At 48.4% G+C, this 13,647-nt stretch overlaps 1 protein-coding gene across 23 annotated transcripts in view; it reads right to left on the bottom strand.

Annotated features, from left to right (window-relative positions):
• Positions 1-536: 536 nt before the first annotated feature.
• CCDC136 (coiled-coil domain containing 136) overlaps positions 537-13,647 on the bottom strand; it is a 31,211-nt gene continuing 18,100 nt past the window's right edge. For 3 of the 23 annotated variants that reach the window (XM_015448010.3, XM_074035949.1, XM_074035950.1), the window contains 8 exons: positions 13,035-13,229; positions 12,310-12,537; positions 10,369-10,881; positions 9,751-9,972; positions 7,776-8,057; positions 6,733-7,053; positions 4,785-4,891; positions 537-868 (listed from right to left, as the gene is read on the bottom strand). In XM_015448010.3, coding sequence (XP_015303496.1) covers positions 4,790-4,891; positions 6,733-7,053; positions 7,776-8,057; positions 9,751-9,972; positions 10,369-10,881; positions 12,310-12,537; positions 13,035-13,229 — 1,863 coding nt within the window. In that variant the 3' untranslated portion in view covers positions 537-868; positions 4,785-4,789. Of the gene's footprint in view, positions 869-4,784; positions 5,863-6,732; positions 7,054-7,775; positions 8,058-9,750; positions 9,973-10,368; positions 10,882-12,309; positions 12,538-13,034; positions 13,230-13,647 lie in introns of those variants that run through there. The other 20 variants (XM_015448008.3, XM_045388417.2, XM_015448013.3 and 17 more) reach the window with 13 other exon arrangements.

Genomic DNA, 13,647 nt, shown 5'->3' with positions numbered 1-13,647 from the left:
TTCCTTTCCTTCCTGCTTCAGCCTGGGATGCTTTACACTGTTGCTAGTGCCTGGTACTTCACTATGTTTTGTTGCTTCTCCTAACTCTGCCTTTTGTACACAGTCCCTTCATTAAACTCTCTTCATGTAAAGCTTTGAGTGTGCCACCTGTTTACCGCCAGGACTCTGGCTGATTAAAGTCATCTCTGAGGGTGAATCCCTTGAAAAGTCACAAAGGCACACACGTGGATCTTCTTAGGGCAGCCTTCTCATGTAGGTAGGTGTGCGCACAGAACCTAAGGGGAGGTCTCCCCAGCCCCTGTTCATTCCATTTCTCCATGCTCAGGTGAGCACCTCAGGACGGGTTAATAAGCACAGACCAACCCCTCTGTGAGTCAGTTGTCAGCAGAAGGGGCCAGCCTCATTTCTGAGGTCATCTGCAGGGTGAGAAGCCGTATTTAGGAGTCAGACTCTTATGTGAGGTACTTGCTTAAAGGGGGACCACTCTGTTCTGGTTATGTTGTGAGGCATTTAGCAAACAAAAATCCACAGTCTCATGTAATTCAGTTGATATTTAATTACAAGGAACTCAGGTTCTTACACAAGGCAGGAGATGGGAGTCAGCCGCTCCCCACAAGCCTTTCCAGCCTGGGTGACTGAGGCTGAGGAGACGGGGACACATGGAACATATGGGGAGGGTTCTGGCACAGTGTGTCCTGCCCAAAGCTGAGGGTGGTGGCCACTGGGGATCTGCCCTCGCGCTGGCCAAGGTCTGCCATCACTCCATGAGGCAGAACTCTGACTCCTGCTGTCGCATGTTGGGTAACACATATAGAGCCACAGCTGCAATAGCCAAGAATACCATAGGCTTCCACAACCCAAACATGTTCTGTGGGACCAAAGAGAAACTGTGAGTGCCCAGCCTCCTGAACCCTGCCCTAAGCCAGAAATCACCTGCCTATGGGTGCCCAAGACACCTCAGGAACATTGTGGATCGGTCTCTCTTACCTCCTGGGTAACCAGTGGAGGCAAGTGATCTCTCAGTCCTGGCACCACTAGACATGTGGCCCAACACTGTATGCACCACCTTAGGTGACAGCCTGTATTCAGGCCTCCATTTCTCCCCATGGGCTGAGAATACTAGCTCCCACGTGAAGACGCAGGCTCAGGGGCCAGACTTCCAAGTGGTTGCAATGAGAAAGGACTGAATGCCATGGCAATAAAGAGGAGGCTAAACCTGGCGCTTTGGGAAAAGCAGCAGCACCTCATTAGTTTCACTGCAGTGAAGTGAACTCAGAGTCAAGAGGATGGGGAAAGGGGAGTAAGACTGAGGGGAAATGAAGAAAGTGCACCACGGAGTGCAGGTAAGTAGGAGGTTCTTAGGCAGACAAACTTTGACAGAGAATGACACTGGTTCAAGGAAACTTAAGGAAACCTGTCACTGGGCCTGAGTCATTAAAACACTCCTAATCACCAGGTATGTTGACTGACTTCCTGGCGTATGTGCTAGAGTATGCTGAGGCTTCCAGACACTGCTGGCCACTAGGGAACCCTGCTGATTCAGGGGACAAGTGGCACCATCAGAAGATATCCAAAAAGCATCCATTAGGGAATATGAAAATGTTAGACAAGAAAATACATACTTGGGGAAATAGGTTTTATTTTTATTATTTTTTTGCTCTACTACCTGAAAGGTAGAATTTGGATTTTGAGTCATAAGCTATAGCATAGGTAAGAGAAGGATGGTTTCAAGTAAAAATGGAATATAGCCCATTAATGCTAATAACACATTTTCTCAGATGATACTTTATCTAAAAAGAGGATTTTAAGCCTGCTAAAGAGCAAAGAAAATCTCCCGAGCTTGTAGAAATAGCTACTAAGAACAACAGAAGATATGAAATGGAAAGCCAAGCAACGTTAGAGGTGGATATACAGAGTAATTCATGTAAGAAAACCAAGAGATCGGCTGATGGAGGAGGATCGCTTGATACCCGGAGTTCAAAGTTACAGTGAGCCATGATCATGCCACTGCACTGTAGCCTTGGTGACAGAGTGAGACCCTGTCTCTGAAACCAAAAACAAAAACTAAGAAGGGAGCTAGCTAGAAAAAAAATTGACATGCTCAGATGCTTCTATCCTAAAGTGCATTGCTAAGAATGTTAGTCTGGTGTTCTTAAAGGAGGGAGGAGCTGAAATCCTTAAATGTGACTGGTGCACCTCACACTGGGCAAAGGCAAGTTTCTGCATGGGATGGGGAAAGGGCCAGTGTGGGTGTCCCAAAGGGGTAAGTTGTGTCAAACTCTCCTTTTAAACTAGGTGAGCTAAGTGACAAATCACAGGAATCATGTTTTTGGATGTTGAGTTGTTTGACAGGATTTTCTATGATCTTTGCAGATAATATGCAGAAATAAGGGTAGGATGACAGTACAGTATGTTGAATGACAGGTAAGTGACCAATGAGCTGAATAAAAGAACCCCACAAGACGACACTCTAGAGGCTCTGTCCTCACTCTGTCCTCTGTAGATGAAGATAGGGAAGGTGGGCTTGCCACCCCTGTAGACGATGTGAAGGTGGCAGAGGAAGCAAGTATTTTAAAACCACAGGGTCAAGATTAAAAACACATACACACAGAACCTTATAAGGTAAGAACAATGAACTATAATAGGGAAGAATGGAAAATTCTGCCTTTGAAGCCTCAAAATCAAATGCAGGTACAGAATGGGGAAAGGACGCTTAGCATACACAATCTGCAGAGGGGCTTATAAACAACACATGAAATAAATTAATAATATATTAGTTACCTAAAGAGCTAATGTGATCTGAGGTTGCCTAAACAGAAGTATGGTGTCTTCCTCCTTGGGACCAATGAAGAGAAACTGCTCAAAATGAGAAGAGATGATAAGGGGAAGCAAGATTGGAATCTTATCTGTTGCTAATATTGAGTCCTTTTAATCTGATTCGCAGCTTCCTGGCTGTTTTACTTAACTTCTCTATGCCTTAGTTTAATCATATATAAAGTAATAATAGGAGTAGCTTCTTCACAGGGTTGTTGCAAGGCTTAAATCAGTTAATATACCTAAGTGATTAGAACAGTGCCTAACACATAGACTGCATTTTGTAAGTGTGTGCTCTTTTTATTAATGATGGGGTATTTTATAATTTATAGAATACTTTCATCTATTTTAATCCATCCGGTCCTGACAAAAACCTGTGAGGAGGGCAGAGGTTTGATCATCCTTTGTTTACATTTGAAGAAGCTAGAGCTCAGAGTGTGCATTTTGCTCCCTGGGACAACAGCTGTCAGTAGAGGCAGACTCAACCGAGTTCTCATGCTTTCTACACACTGGGCTCCCTCAGGTCCTGGCTGCACAGTTGCATGTTGGGGCCTCCCAGAGCTTTGGGGATAACAGGCCCCACCAGTAGAATCCTTCACCAGCAGTTCTTCCTCTCCCCTTGATTGGGCCAGGCTGAGTCTGAGGTGGTGGGAGGCTGTGGCTGAATGCTTTGGGTCTCACCTGTAGTGCCTTAAGACTTCTGGGGTGGGGGGCACAGGGGAGAAAGAGTCATAGAGAGGGGCTCCATCACTAAAGCAATTGTGGACCAGGGAGTAAAGGGAATACCTAAAGTTAAGAAGAAAGGTGGAGGCTTGAAGATGAGTAATAGGAAAGCTGGGGAGGGAGCAGGAGGAAGGACAGAAAAGGAAATGGAGAGAAGTGCCACCAACAAATGCTCCAGCTGCCACCCTGTGCATTAAGCTACATTCTGTTCACAGGAATGTGAGAAGAGAGGGGAGTAGAGGGGGAGGCAGGGAGAGCATGAGAAAGAAGCAACACAGGACTAGAGAGAATACCTTATGGGTTCCAGAAGGCAGGTGGAACCCCAGTCTTCCACCTTAGGCCATAAGACCACATTCTGCCTCCTGAATTTGGTATCCTGTTGACAGCCTAGATTACATGTGTGGGAGCTGACTGGAAAGTGGCCAGAATAAATCAGTCTTAATTTCCTGAGAACACAGATCTCTGGCTAGTAGAAACTTTTCACTAATACCACATTCCCTCCAGAAAACCTAGTTTGGGAAGCCAATTACATGGAATCTGACCCACAAAAGAGATAAACAGAGAACTAATAAAATTTCCCGGCATTCTGTTCTGACTTTTCTGGAGACTGGAAGTCCAGAAGCAGAGAACTGTTCAGTAGAAAGAGCAGAATACAGTAAGGGTTCAGTTCCATTTCACCAAGCTTGACGGACCAACTTAGGTTGCCCTCCTACCAGTGCCCCTGGGATGATCATGAGGATCAGAGCTCTTCAGACCTCCTCTCTCCCCCAACAGAAGAGGGATTCCTTATTTTGCCATCCTGGGTAGCAACAGTAGTGAGAACTTGACTCTGGAGTTAAAGACAAAGAGAGTCCAGGCCAGCCTTGCAGACAAACATCAGCTCATCAGAAGTGGTCAGGCTAGCCATCACACAGAGGATGAGCGGGGAAAAAGAAGTAGTGAGGCAGCTTTGACAGTAGCAACCGAGCTGGGCTTAGCCAAGTTTTTCCCAGCCAAGGATTGAAACTCAAACCATGTCTCTGGCAAGCATTCCAACCTCCTATGCATTACAAAGACATGCTCAGAGATGTCACAGGCTTTGCAGTAGCCCAAGGAAAAGTCAGAACTAAAACTCAGACCTGAGCATCACCTGTTGTAAAATAGTACGAGCAAGAAGCAAGCAGCTGGGAGAAAAGGGAAAGAGGAGAGGCCAGGGCAACCTGCACCCTCCCTCTATCCCTCAGAAGGAGAGGAAGCAATACCAGTACCTGCATTAGGACGACGTCTCAGCCCACCAGCACCAGAGCAAAGCCGAGATGACCACCAGGCCTACAAGAGGCAAGGAGAAGATGGGGGGATCGGGGGTAGGGGATGACTGCAACACACCAAAATGAGAAAGAAGCACGAGGAGAGACCAGGAGATGTGAGACATAAACACATGGATCCAACAGATAATGAAGATGAGAAAACAAAGGGAAAAGAGAAAGGAATCAAGAGGTTAAAAAACAGGTAAGCTAGAGCAGTTGCATGTCTTTTCTGCTGCCTGGGCCTTGGTTCTTTCCACCGGCAGTCTGCAGGAATTGCAAAATTGAATGGGTTAAGCAGCAGCTAGGTCCAAGTCAGGCGGTGAGTCCAGTTTTCTTTCTGTCTCATCATATACCTCTCATATCTTGTCAAGCAGGACGTATCTGCACCTAGACCTTTCTTGTGATGCTGCAGAAAGTAAACAGCTTCCTTAGTGGAGTAGTGCAGATACTTTTCCTAGGTTGCTCTAGGAAGAGCCAGTCTTCTACCAGGCCACCTGTCCCTTTGTTCTAGCCTGCTTTCCATCAAGTTTCTTAGTATTTTGGGCTCTTGTCCCTTTGATCGCCTAGGAATCTAATGATATCATTGTAAAACAACATGCACCAAAACAAACTGACAAGGGAGAAGGGCTAGTTCTTTCGCTGCAACAGTCTTCCGGAGAGAAACTGCTTTTGCAAAGTGGTAATACGCATGCCCTAGAGCTGCCTGCAAAAGACGCAGGACCCACGGGGCAAAGGGATCTCTCCATATATAGAAACATAGAATGTATTTGAAGTAGAAAAGTCAGGTCTAGCTTTAGAAATGTTGGCACCGAAGGTAAAGGCTCTGAACCAGCACATGGTGGAATATGATGAGCTCAAGGAAACATGATAGTGGGAGGGGCTGCAGTGGCTCCGACTTTTCACATCTTAGGTAATGGTCCCCTGGCACAAGGTAAGCAGAGCACTGCACACTGGATCCTTAGCCAGTGCTGAAGACCCAATTGCCGGAAATTCCAGATATCCTCAGAGTTGACTGGACAAGAGGCTTTTTTCTTTACCTCTGTTTAGAACAGAAAGAACCTGTAATGTAAGCTGAGGACTTACACAGGAAATACTCTAACTCTGTAGAGACTCTGGCCCTGAGTTAAGCCCAGGGCAAGAATTCAGTTGCTACATACCTGCAGAGATGTACCAGTTAATAAAATATGGAAGTACTTCTATATTGTTGGTAAGTTACCCCTGGCATTCTAGCATATATATCCCAGGATACCTCCACCCCAACCTCTCAGTGATCTAGCAACTGTAGGGCTAGGGATGGTCTCCTTGGACTAGTCTATGCTCCTACTGTACAGACGTGAAATATTTTCACTATCACTCTTGATCACTCCCAGGCCCCACCTTCATGTCCTGTGATACCCAGAATCCAGGGGGCGACACAAGCCTACAAAGAAGAGATTATCCCCTGACACACCCCTAACAGCGACAACAAAGGTTAAACCTAACAGGGCACCATAGGAAAACCGGACTGAGTGACTTGCCCAGGCTGACAAAAATGGCCTGAAGTAGACTTCACGCTGTCAATGTCCTTCCTGCAGTGCCGAAAGAGGGATGAGGGAACGCTCCCCACATAAGGAAGGTAACAAAGGCTACTATGTAAATGAAAGGACTCCAGGGACCCCACGTTGGTTCCCAGAAAAGGTGGTCATTGTGAGGTGGTTCCACAGCAAATGGGGCTGAGCCCGTGATTTCCTGCAGACAGACTGCTCTCGCCTCCCCCTTCTGCATCTCCACCTCCCCGAAGGGCCGTGCCTTACAGTGCGAGGCCTCCACTCCTGGAGATATCTATCCTTGGCAGGGCCACCCATTAACTCTGAGGTACCTGAGCCCAAGATCCCACTTCCCACTTGATCTAGCCTTTGGCTCCGGTTACCTTTTTACTCTCGGAAAGTCTGAGGGGGTTGTTTTCTTCAGGACTTTCAAGGGAAGAGTCAATGTCATCTTCCTCCTCTTCACTGTCTTCTTCCTTCTCCTCTTGCTCTTTGTCCTCTTCATTTTCCTCCTGATCTTCTGTGGATTTAGCTTCCCCAGGATCTGCTGGCTCAGCAACTAGCTCATCCCCACACTGCTCCTTTGCTTCCTCTTTCACTTCCTCCTTTTTTTCCTCTTTCATCTCCTCTTTCTTTTCCTCCTCTTTTGCTAGTCCATCTAATTTCCTCTGGCTGGCTTTGTAGTACAGCACCACCTCCAGACTCTGTGGGGTGGGAGTAGGGCAGGATGAGGGCTGCGTTACCTGTGAAGCTCCTACTCTCATGACAATGCTGTACTAGCTCCAGGAAACATGACTTCCAGCATGTCAGAGTGCAAGGGTGCAGCCCGGTGCTCCGGGACTGTGAGCCAATCCTCTGAGCATATGTAGAGGGCATCACACCTCACCTCTCAGGACCACTATGTCTGTTGGCCAATAAGCCATTTCAAACAGCTGCCAGAACTAAAGAGTCTTGGGTGTGCACCTAAATTGTTGCTTCCCACCCCTACAGTGACTCTTTTTTTACCCAATCCTCTTTCACTTATTAGTACACAACTACTTTGAACAAATTCCTCCCTCTTCATCTATTTGGTCCTTCTCTTGGGCATGCAACCCAGGAAGAACAGGGGCCCCAGCAAATGGGGTTGGGTGAACTGAAGGAGTTGTCCAGCCTAGGGGCTGTGGTCCTTTAGGGCTGTACCTCCCAATGTGAGTTGTCTGTGTTCAATGTGAGTTGTCTGAGTTGTCTGTGTTCCACTCTCCCCATAGCTTCACAGGAAAAGGGAGCACCCACTTTCCATTAAGATGGGAACCACTGTAGACACTTCAGAGATCCCAGAAGCTTCTCTACAAATCCCTTGCCTGGTTGAAAGGGTGGTGGAGACAATGCTTCTTCCCAGGATCTCCTCCTCCTTTCTGCTTATCTGGCTACGAAGGTTACTACTCACCTTTCTGGTCTCAAAGTCACTCTCAGAAGTATCCGAGCACGGCTTGATCACCTTTTTCATTTTAACCCCATTGGCGTTCTTGTTCATGTTCTTATTAGCATTCTTCCCCCGGGCTTCTTTGACAACAGAGGGCCTCTTCTCCCTGAGCTGGCGGAGCTCCTCCTGGCAGCACTGCAGCTGCCCCTCCAGCTGCTCTTGCACTACCAGAAGCCGCCCCTGCTCATCCATGCTAGCCTGGTATTGCAGCTGCAGTTCTCGCAGCTTGGTCTGCAGTTCTTTGATCTGTTGGTAGTGAAGGGCCAGTTACCCAGAGTTGGCTGGTTACGCAACCAGTTGGCTGATCATGCAACCAACCTCAGCCCTGCTTGGGGGTCTCAGAAATCTCCCTGCTAAAGCCCATAGGAAGAGAAAATATTCAACTGTGAAAAATGAGCCTCTCAAATAGTTTTACAAATAGCTTCTCCTAACTTGAGGCACCTGATGACGTACATCTAATAAGATGAAAAAAATGGCAGGGCGTGGTGGCTCACTTGCCATCCAGTGTAATCCCAGCACTTTGGGAGGCTGAGGTGGGCGGATCACTTGCGGTCAGGAGTTTGAGACCAGCCTGGCCAACAAGGTGAAATCCCATGTCTACTAAAAATACATTCGCTGGGCTTAGTGGAGCGCACCTGTAGTCCCAGAAACTTGGGAGGCTGAGACAGAAGAATCGCTTGAACCCAGGAGGTGGAGGTTGCAGTGAGCTGAGATCGTGCCACTGAACTCCAGCCTGGCAACAGAGTGAGACTCTGTCTCAAAAAAAAAAAAAAAAAAGAAGGTCAAAATGATTTAAATGGTGTTTTCTACTGTGACTGGGGAATAACAACAGGGCTGCTATCAATTCTGAACCTCGGGGATTTATTAGATAGAATTCTTTTTTTTGAGATGGAGTTTTGCTCTTGTTGCCCAGGCTGGAGTGCAATGGTGTGGTCTTGGCTCACTGCAAACTCCGCCTCCTGGGTTCAAGCGGTTCTCCTGCCTCAGCCTCCTGAGTACCTGGCATTACAGGCATGCGCCACCATGTCCAGCTAATTTTGTGTATTTTTAGTAGAGATGGGGTTTCTCCATGTTGGCCAAGCTGGTCTCGAACTCCTGACCTCAGGTGATCCACCCACCTTGGCCTCCCAAAGTGCTGGGTTTACAGGGGCGAGCCACCGCACCTGGCCTAGAATTCTTTTTATGGGAACTCCTACTTCATCCAACCCATCTCTCTAACAGGAACAATTACTTAAAGAACTGTGTTGTACACTCCTGAAGTGTGTACTGGGCTCCTGCACCTCACCCTGGAAACAGAGGCAAGTCACATTCTGCTCCCTGATCTCGGGTTTTGTCTTCCTTGGCTGATGGCAGAACATGACCATCCCCTCAGTAGGTACCAATACTAACCAATCTGGACCCATGTGTTCGCTGCTCTCTGAATCTCTCCCGTGTGTATACAAAGAGACCCCCATTGGACTGTGAACCCCTGGCCAGACACAAGACTTCTGTCCCATTCCTAGGGGGTGCAGAGCACTCTTCTTGGCATTGTGAGAGATCCAAAAGGAGACATGTCCCTGTCCTTGAGCTGCTTACAATCTAGTTGGTGCTCCCAGTTGGTGCACCAGGAGACAAGGCAAATGCACACAAAGTGATGAAAGAAGATTGGCAAATGCAAAAATACAGTTCTACAGAAGTGGTCTAGAACACAAAGCAAAAGAGAGAACAGAAGTGGCAAAGAGAGAAAAAGAAATCATTTGATACGTGGAATCCTGATGACCAGTAAACCCCAGCTCCTCGGGCACTTGGGAATGTCATCAGGGATGCAGCAGACTGCCCAGCCTCTGAGGTGCATGCTGTCCCTGCTTTGTCCCTCTCTCTTTGGCCTCTCTGAAGTGGCCATGACCCCTCTGGCTCCAGGGGCTGCCAGAGGAAACCCTGCCTCCCTGACAGTGGTTACCTCATTCTTGTCGTTCTGGGGGGCCACGGGCTTTTCAAGGCATTCCATGCACTCCTTGAACTCCCTTTCACAGGCATCCAGCTCTTCCTTCAGGTCTTTCTGCTTGGCCAGTAACTTTTCCATCTGCTCTTGCAGCTGGCTGTGTTCCTCCTGGCTTATCTGGTACATGGCCTGCACCGCCTGCAGCTTGATCAGCACCTTCGCAACCATTTCCTCAAAGTGCTGCAGAGGGTGGGGGAGCAACAATAGCACCCTGAGGAGCACCTAAGCTCCGCCCCACTCTGCTAGGCCCTTCCCTGGATACCAAACAATGGCCACCAGGATCCAGAGCTGCCCGCGGGGGAATACTATATTTACCCCCATTAAAGAGCACCATGGCTGTGGTGAGGAAATGGACTGAATCTTATGGGCCTCTGTCCAGACGGGGGCATCTCTCTACAAGAGGGCTGAGTGGGAGACCAGGCTGCCATGGGTAGAAGGCTTCGCTTACTTTCAGTAGTTCCCCAGGTCAGCTCTGACCCCATTCCCACACTTCTTGTCCCTTCCACTGGTGATGCATCTCTTAAAAAGACAAGAGTCCATCGTCCCCTGCCTGACCTGTCACCTGGCAACCGTTACCTCCATGTCTTCAGGCTCAGCAGGTTCCTCGTCAGTGCAGCTGCTGACAAAACTCTTCTGGCAGGTGTCAGAGCTACTGGTGCTGCCGTAACTCTTCTTATAGGTAATGCTGCTGTCGCTAGTAGTGCAGTAACTCTTTCCATAGGCCTCACTGGCACTGGTGCTGCTGTCATAGCTCTTGAGAAAGCTCTCGCTGCTGGTCTGGGTGCTGGCGTAACTCTTGTTATAGCTCTCATTGTCATCCACAGTGGTATCATAAGTCTTACGGCAGTTCTCATTGCTGGGGGCCATGCTACCATAGCTCTTCCCGTAGGACTCAAGGCTCATTTTTATAGAAGGGGACTGGACTTGAAGCAGCTGCATTTCTTCCAGGCAGAGCTGCAAGTCTGCCTGCAGTCTCTTCCGCTCCTCTAGGAGCCTCCCTTGCTCTTGCTGCAAGAGCTCCTGCTCCGCCTGACTGGCCTCATACAGCACCTGCAGGGCCTGCATCTGCTCCATGAGCAGCTTGGATTGCTGGGGGCAGGGGTGGGGAGACATTATCATTATTGTGACACTTCAGTCCTTCCAGCTGCACCTTTCCTGGTACAGATGTCTGAGAGCACACCTTAGAGAATGGCATGCCTACATTTCCACCTCACCCCGGCTTATGTCTCTGACTTAAACTACAGGTAACTGGCATGTATCAGTTTCTTGCTCATTTGGGAAAATATCCCCAGGGCAGATACTCCATAATTTCCCGGCTCCCATTTCAGCTGGTTTCTGCACTTTGGTACATCCCTGTCTCCCTGGAGCAGTCCCGAGTGGGTTTCCAGAACACCTTGGCTCCCCATCACACCCTCTTCTCAGTCAGGTATACCTGTTATCCTGACCTTCAGGCTCAGTCTCCCTGCCCACCCCTAGTTGTAAAATCAGCCTGGCCTTGAACGCGGCAATATGAAGAACTGGAATCAAAGTCTCACTATTAGTTCCTGTATCTCCTGCCCCAATTCTGAATCTGGCCTCTGGGCATGTTTCCCAGGCTCTCTGGGCCTGGCTTCTTGGCGCTGATGTCCAGGATGAGATCTGATCAGTTAAGGAAATATTTTATACCTGGTTCCCAGCTGTGTTACCCAGGCCTGCAGCCTGGACATCTGCTGCCCCTGGAATATGATCCAGCCTCACAGTGTTGACTTCTGCTACTCCCTGGTTCTCCTTGTTCAGAATAAGATCTGAATGAATAGATTCGGCCTAAACCGAAACTGTCTACCTGCCCCTCCTCACCCACGCTGAGACCTCAGAACAACTTTAGCCCCCAACCCTGAATAGAATTGTACGGTGATCTCCACCTGTGTCACCTCATCGGTATGACCCCTTGCTGGTACTTGAAAGGCATCGATTTTCTGGTCTAACCCCTGTGACCTTGCTCTGTTATTGCCACCAAAGTTCCAATGAAGATAGTGTGGTCAGTACTAAGAACCCCATGTGCTAGGAATTCTTCTCTTGGAAATGAAAGGGCCCAAATTTGCCTCACAGATAACACCAAAGGTGAACGATTTTGATAACTGAGAACCGTACTTTTCCACTCAAGAAAAAGATGACATGTTTAGAGTCAGTCCAAAGGAATCCAACTATACATCTTACTAGGAATGAGTCAAATGATCCGATGACAGATTTTGGGTCATCCCAGCTCTGCCCTGAGTGCTCACAGTGCTTCAACTGGGCACTGTGAATATCAATATGATAAAGGATAATGGCATCTAGGTGAGGTCCTCAGGCTGTATCTAAAAGCCACCTCTTAATGGAGCCTGAAAGAGGTCACAGGTGGTGAAGGGCAGGGCTTTAGCCTTATCCTTACCCCTGGCCAAACAGGCCTTCCCAACTCTGACCCTTCAGCAGTGCCCACTCTCCCTGTCATGCTGCTGTGCTCAGGAGAACTGTCTCCCTACCTCTTGCTATGGTTACCTTGTTTCGATTATATTTTGAGGACTTAGCCAATTTGGAATCATCGGGATTCTCCAGCACTTCCTGGAAATGAGACTCTTTGAAACGTCGCAGCTCTTCGTGGATCTCTAATTGTTCTTTTAATACACAGTCCTGGTTCTGTATCAGCTTCTTCTGTTCCTCCTGCATGCCTTGGTAGAGCAGCTGCAGCTCACACAGGTCTTCTAACTTGGTGAGTAGCTCCTGACTCTGAGGCGGAGTAGAAGGAAGGAGGCAAGGGATTGTGGTGGTTACACAGAAAGTCCGATGCCTCCTTGGTGCCTCATCCCTGCTGTGAACAATTCCCTGAAGAATCTCAGGGCTGGCTTCACAGAGCCCATCTGGGGACAGGGGGAGTCTTTCTATGGAGACCAGCTAAAAGTAGCAATGGTTTCTTACGTTGGGATATATTTTGTCATTTACAAAGTGGTTTCAGGTGCATTTTCTCCAGATGGACTAAATAACTAAATATAAACTGCTGCACAGATTCCAGAGTATAAAAGGTATTTTAAGATTTAAAGCCCTTATAAGAAAAACTCTAATTGGCTCTATGGAGCTTTTTGGTTTGGGGAGAGTGGTGAGAAAGTAAGGAGTCATTGGTAAGAAGAAGAAAAAGTTCAACCTCCACCCTTCTATTTTTCCCTAGTCACACAGGGAAGCTTCTCAGAGCAGCTTCCCCAGTTAGCAGCTGCCTCTGGCGGAGTTACCTTGAGTAAGAGGCCACTCTTGGGCAGTGGCAGTGTGAGCCTGTGCAGCTCTTCCTGCAGCTGGCCCTGCTCCTCCTGCATCCTCCTCTGGTCCTCCAGGAGCTCACACTGCTCCATCTGCAGCTGCCCCATCTCCTTCTGGCTGGCCTTGTACTTTTCCTGCAATTCTGTCAGTCTGGACAGCAGTGTGTCACACTGTGGGTGGGGGCGGGTGCGGAGGGGGTGGTTACTCTGTAAGGTAAGCTTCCTGGGTGGCTAACAGAGCACTTCCGCGCTCTCCTGCCTCTTGTGATTCTCTCCCTGTGCAGTCACTTTGGACTGGTCACCCCAAGCCACAATGCACCCTGGCTGTTTAGATACCGATTGGGGATCCCCCACAGGCTGGTCTTTCAGAGCAGGTTGCTCTAGACTGGTGGCTGGCCTTGCTCTAAACTTCTACCATTCCTTTCTGGGGGCAGTTTGATGGCGAATGCTATCGATGCCCCTTTCCTCTTCTCTGGCCCTTTCCTTTGGTGTATACACCATATTCCCACCCTGCTGGGAACTCTTAGCTCCTGTTATTCTCATTAACCCCAGTTGTTTTTGAATGCAATTACACTCCTTACCAATAAGG

This window comes from Macaca fascicularis, chromosome 3, assembly GCF_037993035.2.
Source record: "Macaca fascicularis isolate 582-1 chromosome 3, T2T-MFA8v1.1".
NCBI lineage: Eukaryota > Metazoa > Chordata > Mammalia > Primates > Cercopithecidae > Macaca > Macaca fascicularis.
This window is presented reverse-complemented; position numbering and strand designations above follow the sequence as displayed.